Here is a 27752-nt window from a genome sequence, read left to right as displayed (position 1 = left end):
AAGCCAATAAAATCGATCAGTTCGATCAAAGTCGATCTTATACGTTGCCATGCAACTTGCAATTTACTGGCAGGCAGTGCCAGTCATACCAGACTCAGTGTCGTCGCTGTGGCTTGATTCTATAATTCACTTTGTTTTTCATGATTTTACGGATTTTTCACATTTTATTAGATACGCTATTTTAGTAGCGCTGCCTTTTATTGCCGTTTGCCGTATGCCAAATGCCGTATGCCGTATGCCGTTTGTCGAGCTGATAAGCACTTCAGATACTCTTTTAAAGTGCCTTCTAATTACACTTGTCATTTGAAATGCAGTCTTCATTATGTAGTTAAGACTTTTTAAATACTAGACAAATCTCTAGGATTTAGTAGCGTTTTTCTTGCCAATATAGATAAATGTGAGCACGGGTGTGACTAGCGAAAATTTGTTTGCTTAATTTTTGAAATATTTTTAATTAAATTAAGTATAATATATATGAAGAATTTTTGCTAACATAAAAATATTAAGTTTATTTATTATTATCTCCATACTGAAACGCCCACAATTGTGATACAAACGAAGAAGGTATTTTGAATATACGTAATTCATAGACATTATATTTTATTATATTACATACTTTGATAAGAATAATTACTTAATAATAATTGAGAAAAACAACTGTAAGCATGTTTTTATTTTGTTTATGTAGTTAATTTTAGTTTTTAAATATTTTTAATTTAATTTAAACAGTATGACGTAGTATTTAAAGCAAATTTTTAATTAAGTAAAAATTTATTAACTTGCTGTGTTTATAATAAAATTCCTAGAGTTTTATTACATATTTATTTTATTTTTGACTATAAACATTTTTGAGTGCAAGCTTAGATAATTTTAGAATTTTATCTGAGAAATTAAAATACTTTTTGTTAACTTTTGAGATAATTATTGCATATTATATATATATGTGATATAAGCATATTACGTCTTCAAAGTGTATTAGGCCTTCGAAGTGGCTTTATAGAGTGACGGAAAATATTGACATTGAAATAAATATTTTTTCTCACTTATAAAAAAATATAAAATACAATTGTACTACAATAGTTATCTAATATTTTAACACTTAATATATAATACTTTTTATTATTATATAAATCTTTTATAGTTTTTATTAGTATTGCCGATAAGCTACGTTTTCTTTTAATGACAAAGAAACTATTTTTTAAAATTTAGAGGATTTTCGATTAGCAAAAAAAGAAAGTACAAACACTCCAAATAAATCTTTTATTTCTATCAAAAAAAATTTTTATCATTCAAACTTCCATACAAACTTCCATAACTCGAACTTCTATAAATCGAATTTTCTATAACTCGAACTAAATAGAGAGCAGCAACAGGGTTTAGAGCGCAAATTACATACAATTACAAAAAATTTGTTTAACTCAAAGTCTACATAAGTCGAACCTTTTCTTTGCAAAATGGTACTTCGAGTTATAGATATACTCAATATGTACTAAATATAATAGTATATTTACAAAGAAAAAAACTAATCGCGTTTTTGATTGGTAAATTTGGATTCAACAAATCGAGATTAACTCTCGATTTGTCAAATTTTGTTGCCCACGCGAACATTTTTAGAGTAATCTAACATTTTTTTAGTAGTGTTAGTAGACTTTTATATTATTTATAAAACAGCTGTTAATTTCAAAATATTTTACCTATTCTAGCAAAATATCTAGAGTGTTATAAATTAATCTCGAATGTTATATCGATAATAAAATTGCACTAAAAATTCTGGATAAAAAATTACCCTAGATTTAGTCATTAACTTATGAATTGTATAATCCTACTAAAATTGGCTATCAGTATTGGAATAACTCTAAAATAATGTTTTGAACCATTACCTTTGTGATGGTATTATTAAATATCAGACACACCATCCTAATAAATTTATTGTAACATCAGGCCACGGTTGCCACTTATGGTACTTTAGTACCAAAATTGGTACTTTTTTTTTTATTTTTTTTGTTTGGTACTCATGTTCAAAAAATGGTACATTTTTGACGACCCAACTTTATTGTGGATATTTCCAATTAATTTTTTTTATAAATGCAACTTTGCACTATTTTATATTTTGTTCATTTATAACACTATGAAAAACACAGATCGAGAAAATAAAAAGGTCCAAAAAAATTTTGGACCGTTTTTTTACAGAAATGGTACCTTTTTAAACCAATTTTGGTACAGAAAAAAATTTTCAAGTGGCAACCGTGCATCAGGCGTATTAAGTATCATAAGAATATGTTCTCTGCAGCACCTATCTATAAAATATTCATATATATATGAATATAGATTATATATATGTTATATACTTTTATATACTTGTATATAGTATAATATAAAATATACACATCATCACATGTCTCAGGTGAACGATAATATATGCACAATATATTAATTAAAATCAATAAACTATAGTTTCAGACACACATATATATGTATATACTATTTCAATTGATTATTAACTTGAAATAGTACTTCTGTAAATCACTAATCTGGTTTTAGAAATCACTAAACTTTTTGTTATATTTTTTACCATTATAATACGATTTTATAGCAATTATAAAATTTATTATTTATTTATTTATTATTATTTATTTATTTATTATTATTTATTTATTTATTTAATACTATTTATTTATAATTTTGTTTTTAATTTTTGAGTTGTTACATCGAAAATATTCTAAAGTCGGTTTAATTTTTTATATATCTATAAATATTTCGGCAAATTCGCTTTTGTCTAAAATTAGGAGAATTCCTAATTTTATAGAAATTATTTATTATTCATTTAAATTTATTATATTTTTTCTATTTATGAATACTATATTAAAATAAGTTAATAATTTTCATATATCGCTTTACAAGCTTATGTTATTAAAAATTTTTTTATCTTATTATTATTATAATTGTTAGGGGTAATAAAAATTGCACTGTGCAACTGCGACCATTGGGTCTATTTTGTCCCTTTCTGGGTAAAAGTAGTGTAGAACCTACTTTACACTATTTTATTTCCTCTTCCGTAAGAATATACATTCTCAGGAGCCCATTCCATATGTGCATTAGCGCAGGGCATTCTAACAGCACATGTGTGGCCAACCCCTAATTCTCTTCACAGAATCTACAGTTCGCATCCGTAAGTATACCCAGTCTTGTACGGTGGTATTTTAATTTACAGTGCCCTGTTATGTTTCCTGTGATGATTCTAAGTTTTTCTTTTGATAGGTTCATACAATTCTGGTATCTCTTACTGTTATAGGTATCAATAAGTAATTTGAATTGTTTTAATCCTGGTATATTATTCCAGTAATCCTTTTTGTTCTGGTTCTTTTTTATTTTTATGAGAGAAAGGAGCGTACTATGTCCTAGTCCACAAAAAGGTTCTGGCCTCATCATCGGTATGGCTACTCCTTTCCAGGCTAGTTTGTTCGCGTATTCGTTTCCGCGTACGTTAGTATGTCGTGGTTTAATAGAAAGTTTTTAAAATTTTATTAACATCATTTTACAAAAAATAAATTAAATTTATTATGGTTTTATAGATGACTTTATATTATTTTAAAATGAAAAATTCGATATCTCAAATTACGTATTTATTTTTTAATCTAATACCTTGTACTTAATAAAACGAAATCATTACAAGTCTTATATTGAAATCCATTTCAATGTTCTCATACATAAAAATTAAATTAAAAATTGTTTTCAATTATAAAAACAACATGACTAGATTAAATTAATTTACTTTCACTTAAAAATAAATTGATTAAAAAATAATCAATTTCATTTACATCAAATGAAATTATATTCAATTTGACTAGGCGCACAGCAAAAATTGGTTTACCTCAAAGTGAACGTCTTAAATAAAAATTTTATTTAAATTATAATAAAAAAAAATGAAAAAAAAGACGTAATATATATAAACCGCAATAATAACAACTTAAGTAATTTGCTACTTATGTGATATTATAAACGAGTATTTAAAATTAAAACCTCTTATCAACAACTTGTGAGGCTTTCAAGCAGATAAAAATAAAATATTGTATGAATGAATGAGCTACATTGAAACACGTAGTAATTCATAAAGAAATAAATACGAGTTCGAGTTTATAAAATAAAGCAGATACTCATATCTTAATAAAAAAAAACCTGAACTGTTTGTCATAAAAGTGTCATATCATTATGTGTATGAGTATCATCATAATTAAGATTTTACTACCAACCATGTTAACAACTTAACAAGCAATTAAAACCCCAATTAATTTTTTATGTAAACGGACTTCTTTCTTAACGTCCGCTTATTAAGTTAACTTCTGTTAATATGGATGAGATTGGATGAGAAATTTATGCAACACACCGTTTCTGCACAGCGAGATACTTGTTAATACTCAAATGAATACTAATTTATCGTCGATAATGTTGCCGGTTTTATTAAGACTGGCACAAAGGTGGTACGTGTCTCAGTTCAACAAAATTGTTTGATGTCCTCATCTCGGTTTATAATTCAAATTAATTGTTTGTTGAAATTGTTGAAAATGTTTAAAAATAGAATAATAAACACAGTAACTAATTATAAAACAGTCCTAAATAAATTACAATGTGTATAAAAATAACAAATTACTTACAGCTTGGCTAACAAGATACAAGATACAAGATACAAACGCGAGTACAATACAGCCAAAAATACAACGACAGCTCAACTGTAAAGATAGTCCAGCATTTCATAATACGTTTCGTACGTTTTATCTTTTTAAGAGAATAAACTTAACATTTATCTGTATTATCTGTTATTTAAGTAAAAATTACTACACAACTTGCCGGTTGCATTAGTTTAACTCTTAAATACTCTTTAACAAATAAAAAGACTACTTTAAACTCTTTTTAAACTTCTTAAAACTCTTCTTAATTTGTATCTTTTTTATTATATTTTTTTTTTTTGTATCTGTACGTGCATGTTTAACATGATTATTTTTATTGTTGAATATTTAAGATATCAAAAAAAAAAAAAATTAACTGATATATGCTTTTATGTCAGTCTTTGGAACCAAGCAGTCTCGTTTACTTGATTTGTTTTCTCAACTACTTCGGTTGCTCTTGGCCAACTCCTGTGTAATAAAAAATTAACGAGTTGTGTGATTATAAATATATATACAGTACCACATATATATATATATATATATACATATTCATTTATATACATACGTACACCTCTAATTCTTGAACATGCTTAGTTAAGCATGAAGTGTGTTTAGAAGTTATTCTTTACATAAATTAATTAATGCACATAAGACTACCATATCTGTAACATAGATACGTAGGTGTGAGTATCTATTAGAACATATGAAAGAGGTTTGTTGGTGATGTTATTAAAATATTGATACAAGAAATTTTTCTTAAAATGTGAACTTATAGAACACAGAAATAGGCATCTTAATGAGTTAGCTGCACACATTGTGAACAATAGCGAGTCTGCAAGGAGATTAAAGTAGTTTTAGGTTTCAAACACAACGAGTAGAGTTTCGGAAATATAACGAGTAAGATTGTGTTATAAGTAGTTTTAGTGTTGAGGTTTTAAAATTTTTTTTTTCTCCTCAAGGACTTTTATGATATTTTTGTTTCCAATAAAGATCACTTAGTTTAAAAATAATAAAATGTGTGATTATTTTAAAATGCTTATCTGATTATTAAGTTTCAAACATAACGAGTAGAGTTTCGAAAATATTTTGAGTAGTATTGTGTAATAGGTGGTTTTACCACAGTGGTTTCCAACCCTTTTTTGACCAAGGACTTCTTATGTGATTATCTGGTTTCAAATATAACGAGTTGATTATCTGAATTATATCGAGTAAGATTGTGTAATAAGTAATATTAGAGCTGGGGTTTTAAATCTTTTTTTCTCCTCAAGGACTTTTATGATATTTTTGTTTTCAATAAAGCCCACAAAGATTAAAAATAATAGAATGTATGATTATTTTTAAATGCTTATCTGATTAACAAGTTTCAAACATAACGAGTAGAGTTTCTGAAACATTTTGAGTAGCATTGTGTAATAAGTAGTTTTAGTGCTGTGGTTTCCAAGATTTTTTCCCAAGGACTTTTATGATATTTTTGTTTTCAATAAGACCACAAAGTTTAAGAATAATAAATTGTATAATGTGTAATAAATTTTATAAGTGCATAGGTTATATGGGATAGGTATATAATTACTTGGAAATTTTTCTTGCTTATTTCTTAATGAGTGAGGTCTAAATGGACAAACTACAAATAATATATCCATTAGCCTGTTAAATGCACGCAGCACCGGTTAGGAACTATTATTTTATCGGATGCCTCAGTAGCGAAATAGATACTTTTCGAATAACCTAATAACAATTAACAATTAGTCACATAACTTATTTTTTTTTTAATGCAAATTGTTTCCTACCGAGAGTGACGCGTGTTTATAATGAAAAGAAACAATTTAAAAATTTAGAAGAGTTCAAATAGAAATGATAAAACAACAACAATAATTTAGTTAATTTATTGAAATTTGGCTGATCATACAACGCAGTTTCGAGTATTGCCAAGTACTCATCATCATTGGTCTTAGGAAATATTCGAATTTTGTAAACTAGTTTATAGTCCGTATATAATTTGTATGGACTGCAAGTGCTAGGCATTTATTTTTTTTAAATTATATGATGACAGATGTGAACAGGTTGTTAATTTTAGTTGCATTAACAACTGGTTTCTGAATAAATTATCCCAAAAATCTAAATGCATTATAAACAACGATATTTTTAAAAAAAATTTGAGTCTTCTCAGCTTTTGTACTCCTAATTTTAACAACAGGTACAAATTTTATTTGTTAATTTAAACAAAAACATTGAAAAGTGATTAATATTAATTATTGGTAAATAAAGATACCTAGTCAACAAAATCTCAGTAATTGACGTAGTAAATTTCTCTGAATATATTTTTACTTAATTTTTGTTAATTTTACTAAAAGTTTTTAAAATAAATTTTTGTGTGATTCATTTGGATCACAAATTTAATTGAATTGTTGCCATTAATTAAGCTAACCGCAAAAATATTTTAATTATCAGTAAATTAAAATCTTTATAAAATAGAATTTTATTGTTTTGATAACAATCTGGTTATTTTCTTTAATTTATTCAATAAATTTCTATACGTAAATTCAAGACCTTGATCATTTTTAAATTAAATACGTTATATGTATGTAGTTTAAGTGATGCACTATGCGTATGATATATTTTTAAAAATTGTAGATATTATATATAAAAATGATATGCACATATTATTTTTTATTATTGACATGTTCTAGTATTACAGCAATTAGGGGTAAATGAAGAACTTAGTCTATTTACATAGGAATTCCACAAATCTCCGTTTCTAGCTATATGTCTTAACTCATTAAATCTTTTATTCGTTTCTATATTAATGCTTCTATGCATTGTCATCGTGGGGCGTCCTCTACTTTTTGTACCTTGGGGGTTTCATTGTAGGGCTATATGTACTATTTCGTTTGTATCCTTCCGTAGGGTATGCCCAATCTACTTGTTGCGATGTTAATTCGAAAGCCGTTTTTTGCAGAGTCGTTAGCTACGGTCATAAGTCTCTCTTGCAACTCATTACATGCGTTGCTAAATAGAGCCATATTATCAGACTAGACTAGATCACCTAACTTTCGCGTCATCTTCTAATAAATAGCTGCTTCATGGAAATTCCGTGATAAAAACTTGAGGCAAGAGTACGCAATCTGTTTCACTCCTGCTACAGTTCTGATATGTACATATATGTATCTATAATTGTGATTTTTTATATATATATATAAATTATTATTATTATCATGTTCACAACAATTAATATATAAATTATTATTTATATTTCTGTAACAAATTTTATCCAATGGTGACCATTTCGTGTCATAAATCTTAGTCCATTTATAGTTTTTGTTGTTTTATTTATAAGTGTTCTATATCAAGGCAGTCCAAAGCACGGCCCACAACAAGTTTCTTATCATAATATTATTTTATTTTTATGATATCCCAAATAAATGAATTAATTGACAGACTTTAGTATATATTTCTTAGAACAACTGATTCAAAAAATTCGTATTCGGTATTTTTAAAAATAAAATATTTTTCAAGGCCTCTATTACTATGGTCTTGAGGATTTCAGGAGAGCGCCCTATGCGTTATATCGTTTACTGGCTTACGTAGTTAATCATCCTAGTCAAACATACTTTCGTAGGTGTACCTCTTTTGCCATCGATTTTTGCCAGATCATGCGTCATAGCTTTTTATTTTTTTAAAACGTCCTTTTATTGGATATGTGTAGTACAATCTTAACTATTAGTTAATTTATTACTATTGGTTTACTGAACCAGTGTTCAGCTCCCATAATGCATCAAAGTTGACTATTTGATATTATTCTAGTCTATATTCTATATGCATATACAATATAAATATATAAATACTATACTATTTATAAATATATACGCTACTATATTTCTGAATTTAACAGTATTTTTATAAGTTTGCCTTTTAGTGTGTGCTGCAACGCAACCCACAAATGCAAGTGAGGAGGGAGTATCTCTGTAGTAAAGCATGGCCAAGGATTTTTCATGTCTATAAGCAGACCGATTCGATTTGTGCGTACATTGGTTGTGCCTATTCGATTTCTTAAAAATATCATTTTACAATTGATTTTTATTTTTATAGATTTTTATAGATTTTATTGTGTAGTAAGTAGGCAAAAACGATACTAATTGGCATCGGATTGCAAAATTTATTGCTTAACATTTAACATTTGTTGTTGTGCTGTTTTTCTCATTATGCATACATATATCATATTTACCTATTTTTGTGCATATTTCTGGTTATTTTTAAATGAAATGTAACTTTGCCGGCCGGCAACTAATAATAAAAAACCAAGCGCTTTGTATCTCTGAGACCACAAATCCCAACCGCAAACTCCGGAATTGCGTGACGTCCATAAAAAGCTGTTAAGTTAATTTTATTTAAAGTTGTTTTGATGATTTCTTCTTATGAATTAAATATTTTAAATAAATTTTTGTTTACAAATTCTGGTATATTTTGCGTTTTTTGAATGTGAAAATTGTGGGAACGCAGATACTTTTAACACAAATTCCACCAAAAAAGAATTTTAACTAATTTATAGTGACAAAAAAAGAAAATCGATAATAACTTTAAAGTTATTTCCTTAAGCCAATATCGATAAAAATTTATTTATTTCTATTTTGATATAAATGAGGTATAATAAATTTTGCTATACATATAAGTTACCTAAATGTATATCTTTTATATATTGCATTGCTAACAGAAATTCAATGTGATCATTTGTGCTTCATTTGAGGTTCAAGAATGGCGTCATCGTTTTAACATGAAATCGATTAAATCAAGGAAATTCTGTTGGGTGAACTTCAACACTTCGCATCGCATAAGGAAACTAAAAATCGTATATAAACGCGCTCTTCATGCATACAAAACTCTTCGCATAGATACAATACAATAAATGTGCCATACTGACCCGAACCGTAACGCTGGATACCGGATCGTGCCGAGACGCGCCTCCTTTAAAACACCAATCGATTGGCGTGTGTTGTTAGCAAATTTATCGTTTCTGATTTATTGGCCGCTTAATATGAACGCAAACGTCATTTGATTTTATCGGCGGCAACTTTCTGTTGCCGCTTTGTAATTAAGTGTATTTACTCATCTTTAAATTTGCTTCGCGTTCGTTTCTTAATATCATTTCAATTCAATTCAGCAGTTTCTTATTCAATTTATCTGCGGCATTTGTATTGAACTAAATTGAAAATATTTTAATTTTTCAATTGAATCGAAAGACTCAAAGTCTAATTTTAAACTATTAAAAAAAATTCTTAAAAAATTGAATGAAGTCATTTTAAATATATAATTTATTCAATAATAAGCAAACATACATAAAACGCAATTTAATTTAGTTTAAAAAAAAAATTATTTAAGAAAGGAAAAAGTTAATTTTAACTGAAACTAAATATTTAGACTACCGGGTTTGCTCCAAATAACTATCAGCTTTTATAAAGTGTATTCTTTTGACGTGAATTATCCAATAGAACAACTTTAGGTGCTTAAAAATAACTTGGCATCACTGCATAAGCCAGTAAACATATGACAAGCAAGAAAATTTTAAACAAATTTGGGTTAAATTTTATAAAAAAGTTTTCTATACAAATATACATACATAAAATTAATGCCACATTTTAGTTTAATCTAAATATATAGACTTTATCTTAACTAAACTCAAAATAGTTACAATTTTCTTAACCGGGTTTGCTCCAATTAACTATCTGCTTTTATAAAGTGTATTCTTTTGACGTGAATTATCCAATAGAACTTAAGGTGCTTAAAAATAACTTGGCATCACTGCATAAGACAGTAAACATATGACAAGTAAGAAAATTTCAAACAAATTTGGATTAAATTTTATAAAAATATTTTCTATATAAATATACATACATAAAATTAATGCCACATTTTAGTTTAATCTAAATATATAGACTTTATCTTAACTAAACTCAAAATAGTTACAATTTTCTTAACCGGGTTTGCTCCAATTAACTATCTGCTTTTATAAAGTGTATTCTTTTGACGTGAATTATCCAATAGAACTTAAGGTGCTTAAAAATAACTTGGCATCACTGCATAAGACAGTAAACATATGACAAGTAAGAAAATTTCAAACAAATTTGGATTAAATTTTATAAAAATATTTTCTATATAAATATACATACATAAAATTAATGCCACATTTTAGTTTAATCTAAATATATAGACTTTATCTTAACTAAACTCAAAATAGTTACAATTTTCTTATCCGGGTTTGCTCCAATTAACTATCAGCTTTTATAAAGTGTATTCTTTTGACGTGTATTATCCAACAGAACAACTTTAGGTGCTTAAAAATAACTTGGCATCACTGCATAAGCCAGTAAACATATGACAAGTAAGAAAATTTCAAACAAATTTGGGTTAAATTTTATAAAAAAATTTTCTATACAAATATACATACATAAAATTAATGCCACATTTTAGTTTAATCTAAATATATAGACTTTATCTTAACTAAACTCAAAATAGTTACAATTTTCTTATCCGGGTTTGCTCCAATTAACTATCAGCTTTTATAAAGTGTATTCTTTTGACGTGTATTATCCAACAGAACAACTTTAGGTGCTTAAAAATAACTTGGCATCACTGCATAAGCCAGTAAACATATGACAAGTAAGAAAATTTCAAACAAATTTGGGTTAAATTTTATAAAAAAATTTTCTATACAAATATACATACATAAAATTAATGCCACATTTTAGTTTAATCTAAATATATAGACTTTATCTTAACTAAACTCAAAATAGTTACAATTTTCTTAACCGGGTTTGCTCTAATTAACTATCAGCTTTTATAAAGTATATTCTTTTGACGTGAATTATCCAATAGAACAACTTTAGGTGCTTAAAAATAACTTGGCATCACTGCATAAGCCAGTAAACATATGACAAGTAAGAAAATTTCAAACAAATTTGGGTTAAATTTTATAAAAATGTTTTATATATAAATATACAGATATACAATATACAGATATACATTTAAGTTTTCTTGTAATTGTCTTATAACTTATTGTCTGATATGTCAAAAAAAGCATTTAACATATTATACATAATTTGCCAATATATTTCAACCACACTTTTTTTTTTGGTTTTTAAAGAATCTAAGATCCTTAATTATTTTCTTAATCTAAAATCTCATGTTATTGATTGGTAAAACTAATCGAAATTCACTTTTCTTGTCATTTTCATTTCCGATTAGTAAATTTCGAGTAAAATGTATAATATTCCAGAATAATTTATAACACTCTATATATTTTACCAGATTAGCAAAATTATCCTGAATTTAATAGCTGTTTTATATGACTTGGCAGGTAAAGTCTAATTTGATTTGATATATGTATTATAACAAATATAACTGACTACCAACACTACTACAAAAATGTTGGATTACTTTAAAAATTTGACAGATCGAGAGTAAATTTAGGTTGAATCAAATTGAAAATATCATATATGAACTCAGATTAATTACTGCTTTCTTAATTTCAACTTGGGTAAAATAATTTTATATACATTGTTTTTTTTTAAAAAGTTGCAAACTTAAAATATATAATCAATTAAATAATGAAAAGAATTTTCATGTTATTCCAAAAAAAACAACTTATTTATAAAACTTATTTAAACTCAAAGCCGAATTTGCAAAAAAAAAATTTAAAAAAAGGTTTTGCAAACAAAAAAATCTTTTACCAACCTATAATGATAGTAGATGCCCAACACCACACAAAGTAAATACCCACAAGATTATAATATATTTATATACGTCTTTAATATATTAAATATTAAATTCATATTTCAAATTTTGAAATAGGACCGAGCTTGAGCGATTTTAAACGGGTTCATGTTATAGTATATTAATAGTATTAGATATAGTATTCGATATTAAATAAAATTTAAGTACCTATTTGGTTCAATTTAATCGAATGTACTTATTAAACGGGTTTAATTTTAAAAAATCTTTGAATCGGTTTTAATTGTTCAATCGGTTTAATCGAATCGTCATACTATAAAAAAAAAACAATTAAATATTTTCTCAGTGACTGCCCAAGCTAAACTTCCAGAATAAACAGATTTTTGGGGAAAACCTTCTTGGCAGCTTCTCAGACACATCGTCAGTAAGAACGATGGCAATTTAAAAGTTTTTGGAGGAATATGATAGTAAAATGAACGAAACTGCTAACTTATCAATTGTTAAGCATTATAATGTCATTTCATCGTAATTCCAGGATAATAATTCATCGTAATTAATTATAATACTTAGAATAAATGGGTTTTTAATTTTACCGGCAAAAACTCCATAAGTGATTCGCAATATTAGTTCTTCAACTACAGCATTTATATTCTAGTAAATATAAAGTAAAGTTTGCTAAGATTACTGATTTATATATCAGTAATTAATTATATATTTTTTATATATATCCTTTCATATTTTTAAAATCCAAAGAATTAATAAAAAAATATGTCGAAATCAGATTCAAGCCTTATTAAATTATCAACCAATTAAGATTTATTATCAATTATTCTTTTTATTATTATTACTTATTTTGTATAACGAAACTACAGACGATATTAATGATAAAAAAAAATAATAATAATAATTTAGATTCATACATTCAAAATATCATACACACATTTATCGTTCAAAATGTTTAGAGGTTAAATAATTTTAATTATTCCTACTCTACTTTTTAGTGTTGCCATAAATTAAGTCTCTTAATTTTAATTAAAACAAATTCAAAACAAATTTCAACCGAAACACGTGCCGCCTCTTCGACAGATGTGATTTGTATACATTTATAAATAAATTATTAATAGGTTAAATACTGAATTGTTTAGAAAATGTTATGCATAAGCGATTCTCAAAGAACGCTATGAACCTTCTAATATACCATATATACATATGTACATTACTGAAATTGAATTATCCCTTAATAGCTGGAACTAAATAGATGTCAAATCAAATTACTTAACATGATTGATCAATAATTATTTTAATTAAAAATTATTAAATTATTGAATGTCAGCCTCAACATTCACGTGGTACTAATAATACTATTAATAAGACTCTCGCGACAAAATTAATGGGGAATTAACTCTGATGGTCATCTTATTAAAATTCAATAAAATTTCAAATCATATCGATATTGTAGTCTACTGGACGTTATACAATGGTAGAATCTCAGAAAGCTAATCAGCAACAAATGTATCCAGAATTCTGGACTACTGGAGGTTATACAGCATCTAAGAAAGCTGAACAGCAGCAAAAAACTAACTGGCTTTGAAATGTGACAAATTGATGTATAGGAACAAGATCCTTGAAGTTTGATCCTTAATAAAGCACAATAGGAAAAGAGTTAGACTATCAGTCGGTAGAGGCAAATTAGATCATAGAAAAAAAATTTGCCCCATTCCATGCCGGATTATAAAAACATTTATGGAAAATGAACTCTGTGTTATAACAAATATTGATTCTATATATAAAGCACCTCAAGAAAGGTCTTTTGTACTTAAGTAACTTTTTTGCAAATTGTTATTATTTTTATAATACAACAGAACTATTATAATCTAATAATTATAGATAGAATAATAATCTGTAATTATTTATTAATTATAGTTATTATTATTATTGTTAGGCGATGTGGCACTGCGACCGTCGGGTCTATTGCGCCCTCGTCTGGGGTTGGAATAGGTCTCTAAGCCCTGTTGCGTTAATAAAAAGTAATATAGAGCCTACATTACAGAGTTTTATTTCCGCTTCCGTAAGAATATACATTCTCAGGAGCCTATGCCGTATGTTTATTAGCGCAGGGCATTCTAACAGCACGTGTATGGCCAACCCATAATTCTCTTCACATTTTTGTAACGTGTCATTTTAGTTTACAGTGCCCTGTTAAGATTCCTGTGATAATTCTAAGTTTTTTTTTTGATAGGTTCATACAATCCTGGTATCCCTTATTGTTATAAATAACAATAAGTGATTTGAATTGTTTTAATCCTGGTATATTATCCCAGTAATCCTTTTTATTTTGATTCACCTTTATTTTTATTAGAAAAAGGAGCGTACTATGTTCTAGTCCACAAAAAGGTTCCGGCCCCATCATCGGTATGGCTACTCTTTTCCTGGCTAGTTTGTCTGCGTATTCGTTTACGCATATGCCAGTATGTCCCGGTACCCAAAGAAATGACACCTAATTTGATTCGCCAAGCAGATTTAGCTTGTCAAGGCAGTCTGTTATTATTATAGATTATATAAATATAATCTAAAAACCATTAAATGCATATGCGGAGTAAGTAGCGCAAAATTAATTTGTATATACAGTAACATTTTTTTAAGCGGAAAAATATTTTCATATTTTTGATAAATAAATTCTTCTACATTTTAATTAATTCCAATAATTTTATATGTAAAATCACGCAAACAATTTGAGAACATAAAAATTTGTTCTAAGTACAATCAGATAATGTGCATATATGATGTGTTCTGTTTTTTTTTTCTTGATTTAATTATTGACCAAAATTCGGAAAGCATAGAATCTGTGAGTGTTGGCAAGAAAACAAATTCTAATTAAAATATTTTCGTCTTAATTGAACACATCAACAAGTTAATAAAAATTCATTAAAATAAACAAATAAAAGATATACAAAATATTATATAAATTTTGCAAATGAAAAAAAAAACAATAGAATTACTTTATTATACTGTGCTTCCACAATGGGAGAGATGAAGCCTTAATACATTACAAATGTTTGACGCTATAGAAATACGCTGAGTATCTTTTAGTTTTGTAATTCTAAGCGTCAGTGTGTCTGCTAAATTTCATTGACAATTTTTTTTTCTAATATAAATGTTGTAAGCAAATGAATTATAGTTTTTTATTTACGATGTCGAAAAATAAATTTAAAAAATATATTCTTATTTGAGATACCTTACATACAATAGATACAATAGACAACCATATATTTTTTGTTTTATATTATTTTTTTTTATATAATATTATATATAACATATATAATTTTTTATATAATATTTATATAATATTATATTATTTTATATATTATTAATATTCTAATATAAATGTTGTAAGCAAATGAATTATAGTTTTTTATTTACGATGTCGAAAAATAAATTTAAAAAATATATTCTTATTTGAGATACCTTACATACAATAGATACAATAGACAACCATATATTTTTTGTTTTATATTATTTTTTTTTATATAATATTATATATAACATATATAATTTTTTATATAATATTTATATAATATTATATTATTTTATATATTATTAATATTCTAATATAAATGTTGTAAGCAAATGAATTATAGTTTTTTATTTACGATGTCGAAAAATAAATTTAAAAAATATATTAGTTTTTTGTTTTTTTTTATAGAATTTTTTTTTATATAATATATATAATATTTTTATATAATATTTATATAATATTATATTATTTTATATATTATTAATATTCTAAAATAAATCTTATAAGCAAATGAGTTATAGTTTTTTATTTACGAAGTCGAAAAATAAATTTAAAAAATATATTCTTATTTGAGATACCTTGCATTTATTTTTTTGTTTTTTTATATAATTTTTTTTATATAATATTATATATAATATATAATATTTTTATATAATTTTTATATAATATTTATATAATATTTTATATATTATTAATATTCTAATATAAATGTTGTAAGCAAATGAGTTACAGTTTTTTATTTACATTACCTTACATACAATAGACAACCATTAATTTTTTTTTTGTTATATAATATTACATAAAAACAATATTATTTTCATATATTAAAAACAGTTGATGTTTTAATTAAACTATTTAACAGTTTAGTTGGGGAAGTAGCTCAAAGGGGGGCTTGTCTGTTAAATATTAGTTCAACTCAAATTGCGCATTAGATATGTAAAGATTAATATGCAATTAGTAGCAAAAATATTAATTACATTCATTAAATAAATAAACTTGCATGATTAGTTTCTAATGAAAATAATAAAAAAAAACATTGTACTATTTAATTCATTATAAAATTTTAATTCATTCAAGTACAAAGTACGCTGTGCTGCACTGAGTTCGTTCGTGATAACCCAGTAGTAAACTACACTCATGCTAATTGCGATACAGCGGTAGGTAGTCTGTGATGATAATTTATTGCTATTTTAAGACTATTACAAAAAATAAAGCAGGTGTTTTACTCTAAGAAGATTATGTTTATATAAAAGTTCGTATTTTACTATAACTAATACACTTAAAAAAATAAGTTCAATTCAGAAAGAAATTGGCTTCCAACATATGAAAAATGCATGATTTCCTATGTACCCGTATTTATAAAACTGACAACTTTTCTGCGCCGTACGAATTATATCTAAAAATAGTTATGTCTGAAGTTAAATTTATATACACTATAAATAGCTCCTTTCAGATATAATCGTCTGGCAGTCTACTCAATGGATTAATGTTGCAATAGTTGTGTCCATTTATCTGATATTTTTTTTTCATTTATTTTTAGTTTTATTCATACTTATATTGCAGTAGTAGTTTCGGACGCTCGTAATGCAAAGCTTAGCATAAATAATTGCATTATATATATATATATATATATATATAAATATATATATGTAAACATGTATTTATAGAATTTCATGCAGCACATATATCTGTCCGTATCTGATGTAAGCACATGATTTATGCTATTTTAAAATGTACGCAACGCTTGACTACTTCAACGTAGACTGGGCCGCACACGATCATCATGTTGTGGAAAATATCTTAAATAAAGCAAAGTAAAAAATAAAATTAAAAACACTATTCAAGGTTCAACTTGGCCCATATCTATTTACCCAATTCTGAGAAAGCAAAGTAGGCAGCCTTCAAAAACTAGGATGATCAAAATCAGTAAAGTTTGCAAAGTTATTAAAAATATTAAAATAATTATAAATTTATTAAAAGTAAATTTCTTTTAAAAATATTTGAACATTTATAGTAAACGTAATAATAATATAATTATTAATAAATATATAATAATAAATAAATAATAAATTATAGTTTTTAATTAAATGTCCAATCAGCCAGATTAGAAATTATTATAAAAATAATTGCATTATATAATATATATTATATATATATATATATACTGTACAATATATATGATAACGTGTATTTAAAATATATATTAAATACATAACATATGTAGATACTATTTTTCCAGAGGCCTGATTTTTAAAGTGAAATAAAATCAAAATCGTTGTTATATCCATAAAAAAAGGGTTTATTGAAAAGGTAATTGTGTGGCACTAACATTTGATCACGAATTTGGACATATGATGAAGTCTGTTTCGATGGAAACGCAACCCGAAAGTCCAATATTGAACAACTTGAGTTATTACGGATATAGATTTTTCGACAAAATTATTCAGACTATATGAATAACTTGAGAGATCTCACACATCTATATGAATATGTGCATAAAAAAATAATGCATATTGCGACTCTGAACAGCCAATCCTTAACTATAATTGTTGATAAGAGCCAGAACGAAGCTTTTATATCCCTCTGTAAATGCTGAAACTGTCGGTATCCGGAGAAACCTAAGCAAAGGCCGATGCATAGTGCAACAACAAACAACCAACCCCAAACTATAGCTACTGATAACCAGTTAGCTGTTAAACGCAATAGTTAATGATAATCAGTTAGCTATAATTAACGATATTAAAGAATTCTACTATCTTAGTAGTAAGATAACTAAAAACAAAGGAGTCGATAATGAAATACCCCCGTACTGTTTAGAAGCTATTTTGCGACTAGAAGCACTAGTGCGATTTTAGATCAAATTTTTTATTAAAAAGAGCAATTTTTATTATTTCTTCGTGTTATCTATTAAATCAATATTTTCGCTACTGTCAATAGCCATTCTCAGGATACTAATAAGAAATCAGTTTATTTTACTTATAGTAGTTGTCAACTAAATATCTATGTATTTATAAGTATGTCTCGATGACTTATCAAAAGTTTAAAACCTCATCAACACACCGACAAGCGATATTTTAAACTTTATAAGCTAACTAATATTATTTCCCCTTTCCTTAGAAAATATCTAGTCGATATTCATTTCTAATAATATGGTATACATATATAAAAGTACAATACAATATATTCCATATAATAAACCATTTTTATATTATTTATAACATTTAGTATAAATATATATTTTTTTTCGATTTCAGATGTGTTCCCGCAACATAAAGATCTCGCTGGTGCTGTTTCTTGTTTTGATACCACTTATCACAGCCTTGCCACATAACAACCACAATTTAGCCAAAAGAAGTAATTTCTTCGATTTGGAATGCAAGGGTATCTTCAATAAAACAATGTTTTTCCGTTTGGATCGTATTTGCGAAGATTGTTACCAACTTTTCCGCGAAACGACCATACATCGATTATGCAAGTAAGTATCTCAACATTATACTAGACCTACAATTAACTTCTCTTATCGGATGTGATAATGATAAAGTAATTAATTAAATAATCACGTTATAGGTTCTTTTGAAATAAATTTAAGTAAACATTGTATTATAAATGTTCATTTTAAATAAAATAATTATATTCTAAGTAGCTTATATTTATAACTATTTAAGATATATTAATAAATTAATATGGAACATACTTAATCGACATATATAATTTAAAAATAAATAGAAATATAAATGAAACAAACTAAATTTATATAAAAAAGAATTTTATATAAAAATATAAAAAAAAAATTAATAAACTACTTCCTTGAAGTAATTAAGTTCGTTCAAATTTTGTGGACTAATCGGAATATACAAAATATCAGAACCGACACATATTACTAAATAATTCAACCGGTAATAGTAATCAATGATGTTCACAAAACTCAGAAACGTAACAAAAAATAAATTATTAAAATAAAATAAAAATAAATGGAATAAGATAATCATAACATACACAAAATAAACTTAAAAAAAAATAATACAAAATAAATCAAATAATATATGATAGCGCAATGGGCCATTAGGCCTAAGTGGATTTAAATAAAAATAGTATAAAATAAAAAATAATAAAAAAATAAAATATAATAAAATTACTTAAACAATGAATAACATACATTAATTATACCTTTTATAAAAAAATTTTAATATGATTTTTAATAACGATTATAAATTACTGGTTTTTTGAGGAACTACTTCTGAACTACTCTTTTCGGCAAATCTTATCTTCATGAATTTATCAAAAACTCACTTATTTGTCTGAAGAAAAATAATGTATAAAAACTAGAAATATTAAAATATAATTACATATTAAAAAATTAATTTAACATGTAATTTAGTAAACTAAAATAAAATAACATAAAAATAAAATATAATTTATTTATCTGAAGGAAATTAATATATAAAAATTTAAAAAAAAATAAAAAAAATAATAAAAAATTAAATAAAATAAAATAATATAAAAAAAAACTAATATAAAAAAATTAAACAAATCAAAATAATTACATATAATTACATATATATATATTTGTAATAACATATTAAAAAAAAAGTAATTCAATTTGTTAATAAAACTTTCATAGCAAAATAACAAAACTCCAGAAAAATTAGCGAACATAAAAAGTCAAGTACGGCTTTGGATCAGTTGGTTAAGGTGCGCTGACTCTGAGCTTCACATTTGGCAGGACCCGAATTCGATTCCTGGTACTTGCAGTCTCAAAAATAATTATTTACGAATAATTAAATACAAGAATTATTTCCAAGACCACTGATGATGGTATTTGGCAATACTCGAAACAGCTGAATGGTCAGTCAAAAATTCAATTAATTAAAATAATATAGAAATAAATTTTTGTTGTTGTAGTTCACTACTGTTCGAAAAAACCTCTTTAAAAAAAAATTAATATAAATTTTACTAAACCAATTTAAAATAACTTATGTGTGTAACTTTTTAAAATATAATTTATTTATTGGAAGAAAATTATTTGTATATATTAAAAAATAGAAAATAATTAAATATAAAAAAATAATTCAATTTCTTATTTACTAAACTATTATAAAATAACTTAATTCTATATATTAATTAAATATTTTAGATATTTATGTCAAGGAAATTCATGTATAAAAACTAAAAAACAATAAAACAAATATAATTATAAAATATAATAAAGTGAAACAAAATCAATTTAATAAAAATTTAATAATATTAGTTATATTATGTTAAAATAAATTAAATTAAAAGCTTGATTCACAAGATTTATATATATAAACAAAATTAGAATTATTATTAATGAATATTTTATATGAACTTTATTTATAAACTTATACTTATTTACATTAGTTACAAAATTGTTTAATTATATTATTTCTTAAATATAAGCTGATAATTGATAATTGAAGTTTTCTAAATATTGCATGGTTTTAGAAATTATTTAAAATACTTATATGTTTATATTTTAAATCACATCAAAATTTTAAAACAGGCACAATTGTTTTACTCACGAAACGTTTGGAGATTGTCTAAAAGTTCTGTTAATACCTGAAGAGGAAATCACTCAACTACAATATTTTATACGAGTGATTAATGGATCACCAATACCCTTCGAATTTACCAGAAAATAGAGTTCAAAATTCTATAGCAACAAAATGAATTTTTACTTAGTTTAAATTTATATACACTTATATATATTGATTATATTATTTATATTTCATAATTATTTCATAAATATTTTTACACTATTTTATTTAAAATTTTAATTATATGATTTTATTATTATCTTAAAAATATTTATACATTTTTATATTATATATATTATTTACTATTTTATTTTTTTTAATTATATTTCAATATAGTTTCGACATATTTTTTTTTATTTTTTCGTCATTTTTTAATCCTTATTTTATTTTTATTTCATTTCTAGGAAAGAGTGCTTTGATTCAAAATGGTTTGGAGAATGTTTAAAAGTACTTTTTATACCATCTGAAGAAATATCGCAATTGCAACATTTCATAAAAGTTATTAATGGTTCTCCATTCTTATTAAATGTATAAAATTGTTTTATATAATTTTAGTTATTTTCTTAATTAAATTATTGTTTTTAAATTATTTACAATTAAAATCGTACTTATTTATTTTATAACTGTATTTAATAATTTTAAATTTTAATTTCTTTTGTACAAATATTTTATTTATTTTAACACTATACATATATCAATATATGTATATATATATAAACATACAAATTTAATTAATATTATTTATTTTAATGCTTAATTGGTTAAGAGAACAGAATTTGTTACTATAAACTTTTTTACTTTTTATATTAAAATAAATAAGTTTTTAATTGTAATTATTATTTAATAAAATTAAAATATATCGCTGCAATATATAAACAAACCATTAATCGTCCTATTTTGGTTATAACTTAAATATTGACTTTTCTATTGTATATTGAGCCCCTTAAAATTTTTATTAACACTTTATAAAATTATAAAATAAAAGGAAATATAATACATAAATTTAATTTAATTTCAATTTATGCTTAATTAAATTTTATTTTAAATGAAGTTAAATTTTAATACTAATTTCGTATTAAATTTTTTACATGAAATAATTAATATTATCACTACAAAAACAAATGTATATCAAAATAGGTCTACTTTGATAATTTTGGTTTTTCTGAATAATAATTTAGCATATATAATGAAGTGTAATTAGCAGCGCATATTTTTAAGTTTAATTATTTTATAAAAGAATATATATAATTTGCTTAATTTCTTCAAATATTTTTGATTAAAAAATATTTTTCATTTGTATAAAATATTATTTTATTTAAAACAACTTTTAGTTGCTCGGGTATTAATAAAAAGATAAAGTATTGAATTTTGTATTTATTAAAATAGAAGCAAAACATTTTAAAATTGTTTTTAAACAACTTATATACGTAATAGGAACTTTATATATATATATAAATATACAACATTACTAAAGATTGTATTTATATTTTTAACTTATTATATTTATAAAAAGAAACACTTGCAATTTGTGAAAAATACACAAAAAAAAAATTTAAAAAAATTGTATATACATTTAAAATGTATAAGGCAGCTAATGATTATTAAAATGTTAAAACTATATATACGACATATATATATATATATATACATAAACGACAAAAATGAAGGAAAATTTGCTGGCAAATATACTGAAAATATTGTGATAGTCCCCGCATAATTTATATAAACACTACAACTCAAAATAAATATTATATATATACTTAAATATATAAAAAATATTATTTTCACTACAACCACAACGACTATTTAATGCAGAGCAGCTATAATTGAAATGTTTATACATATATTTATCATAAATATTTTATATACATATATCATATAAATTATAAACTGGCAGCAGCTTTAACCAACTCAAAGGACCAATAAAGTGCATCAACATATATAACGCCTACATTTCTTATTTATTTTTCAAGGATATCAAGTTTTTATTTAATTGGTACGTTTTTTTATTTAATTTTTAATTAATTAAATTAGTTTTGTTTTTTTCTTAAATTAAATATTTTTTGATTTTTGATACATAAATTATTTAATACAGTTGACTTAAGCCCATATCTTTCACTTACCTATCTTTATTAAAGTCGCTTAAGAACTGTATATAGATAAACGTATATAGAAAAAATAAATTAAAAAAATTAGTTGTATAATATATAAAACTATAAAATAATTATAGTTAACATCGAAACCGTTTAAAGAGTTTCGATCTTAAAAATTTTTGCACACAAATTTTTATATATTTTTTTTGTGAAAAATTAATTTATATAGAAAAAATTTTTTACTAAAACAAATTTTTTTTTAATTAAGCGTGTTTATTTTTTATATAACATTTATAAACCAATTTTTAATTATTGTATATTTAAAATTTTTGTTTAAATATTATTTTTTTTATTTTATGAAACCATAAATGGTTACAATCTATCCAGTATGAATGACAATAATTAATATTTACTACGAGTTAAAAAAAGACAGGCGTGTATGGACTATATATGCTCAGTGACATATCCATATATACTCAAAAAAAAAAAATTTGTGTAGGTCACACATATCTAAGACGTCTCCCAAAGTTTTTCTTCTAAAATTGTTGAAAGAGGACAGTAGATATGTAACTAGTGGGTTGGGTTACATATATATGCGATGAGCAATAGTTCTTTATAATTCGAGATATTTCTTCTTTGAATGTCGGAATACGTAGAAGTTTAATAAATAAATAAATAATAAATAAATTAGGTTAACTAACACTCTATATGACTAATTAGAAGAGCTAATTAGTTAATTGTACTGACAGGACAGCAGACATCTGGGTATAATTAATGATTTTCCGCTATTTTAATACCACACTCCTTCCAAAAAACTAAGAGATAAAAACACGATCCGTTCCGTTGACTTTAAATAGTTGAACAGTTCTTCATTCTATGTTCATTCTATCTTCATTCAATGTACAGTCCGGCAAATTGTTAAACAAATATTTCCCTAAAAACCTATTTCTCTTGGTAGCCAAAGGTGGCTAGATTGTTTTTTTCTTCTATAATAGTTCTATAGCAGTTCTTTCCACAACTTCTGCACTCTCTATACACTGCACTATATTATATTATATTATAAAATTATATAAATATTATTATATATATATATATATATATCATATAGAATATTATGTGATATTTCTTGTAACAAACATATATCATATTTATTTTAAAGAATATCAATTTTTAAATAAATTAATTTTCAAATACTATATTATTGATTCACACTTATAATATCTCTAATCAATGATTTGCATACATATCTATTAAAACATATTTACCCTAAGTAAGCTGTCAAATAAATTGAATAAAATTGGATGTCAAACTTCTTTGAATTCCTTTAAGCCCCATTGAATCCACGATTCCTAGTAAAAGTGGAAAAAATAAAAACGTCTATAGTAATCTGTCGTAATGTTGAGCTAATCGGGCGAGGTTTCAATTATAAATAAATATACCATATATATATTTTGTCACAAATATTAGAATATATACAATTTTTTTTTTATATATAGTTATAATATATAAAAAATTTTCATGCTTTTCTTTTGACTAAACCTATATGCAATTACTTTTCTTCTATTGAAACCGAGGATAAATAGAAAGCATTAAAGAAAATTTTATTTCAAAATAAAAAATTAAAAATAAATAAAATAAAAAGTAATTTATATATTAATTAATATTTGTAAAAAAAAATATTTTAAGCTTGATCTTTTTAAAATAATAATGGTTACTGTAACCGAATATATACATTTTTATTTATTTATTTATTTTTTTCGACCTATGACTGTAATTTTTATATATTTTCATCTGTGATGGGTTTTGCAGGTTTTAAAAAAGAGTCGGAGGTTTTAATATTTTTCTGTTTATATAGTTTATAGTATATATATATTGCATATATTTTTTTATATACTCTTAGTCGATATTGACATAATGTTCCAAAATTTTTGTAATAATTACAATTATACCTAAACTTTTTAAAGGTACTGTTAAAATATTTTTAATATAATTATTTATTTATTTATTTATTTATTTGTGAGTTAACACACTAAAATTAATCTTAAAGTTAACTGAGAATACGAAACTGGACTACTAGACCCTTCGTCCTATTTTTGATATATATTTTCTATGAACTATTGAAAGTATTATAGTTTGTATGTATATATACATATATATTATTTATTATATTTATCCCTTAATAATGGTTTATAAAATATGGAAGCCCTTCATGGGAACACGCTTTTGTTGTGTTTTTTAATAACATTTTTCATTAAATTTAATTTTATCTATTATAATAGATATACATTAATATATATGGAACTGTTTTTAAACAGATATCCTCATTTTGATGGTTTGGACTTATATAATTAATTTTGAAGTTAAACCAAGATTTTTAAATATTAATATAAAATTTTTTATATAATATTACTATAATTATTAACTTAAAATTTTTTGAAATTTTTGAATTTTTGAAATTTGAATTTAATATTTTTTCATAATAACAATTGAATTAATTATATATTTTTTTTTTGTTTTTTCTAATAGGCAAGACTGTTTCGGGTCACCTTTCTTTAATGCTTGTATTGAGGCATTGCAATTACATGAAGAAATGGACAAGTACAATGAATGGCGTGACACACTTGGCAAAAAGAAATAAATAAAATCCTGCATAAATGGAGCACCTCACCGGAATGTTCTTAAGGCTTTTAATTACGACGATTGCGAATAAACCTCTTGGCTTCGAACAAATATTATGTATTAGAAATCATATAAAATATGTACTCAAGTTAACTTAGTTTGTTTTTAAATGTCTTTCTTATATATATCAGCATAAAATGAAAATTAAAAAAAAAAATTGTTAGAATTTTGGAATGTAATTATCATTAATTAATTAACAGAAAAAATTATGAAAAATTAATAAATGAATTTATGTGTATGTTTAACAAAAAATCAACTTACAGAGCACATATTTTCAGTGTAGTATTCTTAATTATATATAGCATTGAAACTAGAACTATTGTAACTTCCTAATGATTATTTAATATCTATTATTTAACAATAAGTTTAAAATAATTTTTTTTTTTCATTTTGCACTTACACATATATATTATTATATTTTGATTTATATAATCCAGCAAAAAAGAACATACATTATTTACAAAACAAAATGAAGAACAAAAAGTATTGAAAATGTCTGATGTAAATATTTTTTTTTCGATTTTATTTTCTTAATTATTTTTTAATATTTTAAAAAGATAAATAAAAACTTAAAGTATTTTTATTTATTTTTAATGATTAAATCAACAAACAACTAATATATATATATATATATATATATAAACTTACATGTGAATATATATATATAAATATTTATATATTTGTAGATACATATAAATATGTATATATGTTTATATGTAAATATAAATACATGAATATATGTATAGGTTTATATGTAAATTGATATATCTTTAAACTTAAAAACAGCTCCTGTTTCAATCTATTCGAGCTCAATATTCATAGTCCAGAGAGCTATGTAAGGCTGTAGCTTAAAAATATGAGCAGCTTTCATTAGAATCACATTATATATAACTATATACATATGTAAACCTTAATTATATATTTGATATATTTTTTAATTATTTAATATATTTTTATTTTTTAATTGTTTATATTAAAAACTTCTTTGGATCTAGTCGTAAAATAAATAAAGATTGTACATTTAAAAATATTATAAAATCGTGATTTTGTGTTTTAGTTAAAAACGTAAAATGTTGAGCACAATAAATAATTTTGACCCAATAACGAAAGTCAGATTTGAACCAATTTTTAAAAGTTTAGATACCATAGGAATTTCGTTAGCTTTTGAAGCTCTCGATGTTTTTATATGCCCACTTTATTTGGCACCAAAATTTTTGTTGAACTTTTTGTTATTACTGTCGCTTTTCCACCCCTGTGAATGTTGAAACTTTATCGAAAAAGTAAGATTTCAGTGTCTTAGCGTAAGTCTGAGTCTTAGTCTTAGTCTTAGTCCTGGTCCTGGCCCTGGTCCTGGTCCTGGTCCTAGTCCTGGTCCTAACGTCTTAAACTAGGACTATGGTCTTAGTCTTAGTTTTAGTCTTAGCCTTAGTCTTTGTCTTTGTCCTAGTCTTAGTCCTAGTTTTAGTCTTAATATAAGTCATTTTCATAGACATAATCTTAGTCTTAATCTTAGTCTTAGTCTTTGTTTTCGTCTTCGTGTTAATATTAGTCTTAGTGTTTATCTTCTTCAGATTATAAAATATAAAAAATATATGCTTTTTGTACTCACCCGAATGTGTTGGACATTAGTTAAAGGGGAGAACTGGTTCCCCTTTGTGTTGGAACCAGCTGGTTGTGCTGTACTACAATATTTAGAGCAGAAAAATACGTATATTCCAATTGTATATTGCGACCGCTATGATAG

At 24.4% G+C, this 27752-nt stretch overlaps 1 protein-coding gene across 2 annotated transcripts; it reads left to right on the top strand.

The window, feature by feature from the left end:
- The first annotated feature begins 469 nt into the window (after window positions 1–469).
- Window positions 470–26133, top strand: LOC119681217 (ion transport peptide-like). Of its 2 annotated transcripts, XM_038094336.1 has the most exons (3): window positions 470–564; window positions 18936–19156; window positions 25856–26133. In XM_038094336.1, exons 2-3 carry the CDS (start codon window positions 18936–18938, stop codon window positions 25965–25967), a joined length of 333 nt encoding a protein of 110 aa, XP_037950264.1. In that variant the 5' UTR covers window positions 470–564; the 3' UTR covers window positions 25968–26133. The 2 variants fall into 2 exon arrangements, 1 of the variants encoding a protein (XP_037950264.1); XR_005252510.1 differs by lacking the exons at window positions 470–564; window positions 18936–19156 and adding an exon at window positions 22893–23232 and having other exon boundaries at window positions 25856–25928.
- Window positions 26134–27752: the final 1619 nt, after the last annotated feature.

This window comes from Teleopsis dalmanni, chromosome 2, assembly GCF_002237135.1.
Source record: "Teleopsis dalmanni isolate 2A chromosome 2, ASM223713v2, whole genome shotgun sequence".
In the NCBI taxonomy this organism is placed as follows: Eukaryota; Metazoa; Arthropoda; class Insecta; order Diptera; family Diopsidae; genus Teleopsis; species Teleopsis dalmanni.
The sequence above is the reverse complement of the archived record's forward strand: the minus strand, read 5'-3'. Positions and strand labels throughout refer to the sequence as shown.

Bases quoted from the DNA above. Each gene is read 5' to 3' on its own strand.
- LOC119681217 (XM_038094336.1), top strand. From the start codon at position 18,936: ATGTGTTCCCGCAACATAAAGATCTCGCTGGTGCTGTTTCTTGTTTTG. The intron at 19,157-25,855 runs GTAAGTATCTCA...TTTTTCTAATAG, and splicing joins ACCATACATCGATTATGCAA to GCAAGACTGTTTCGGGTCAC.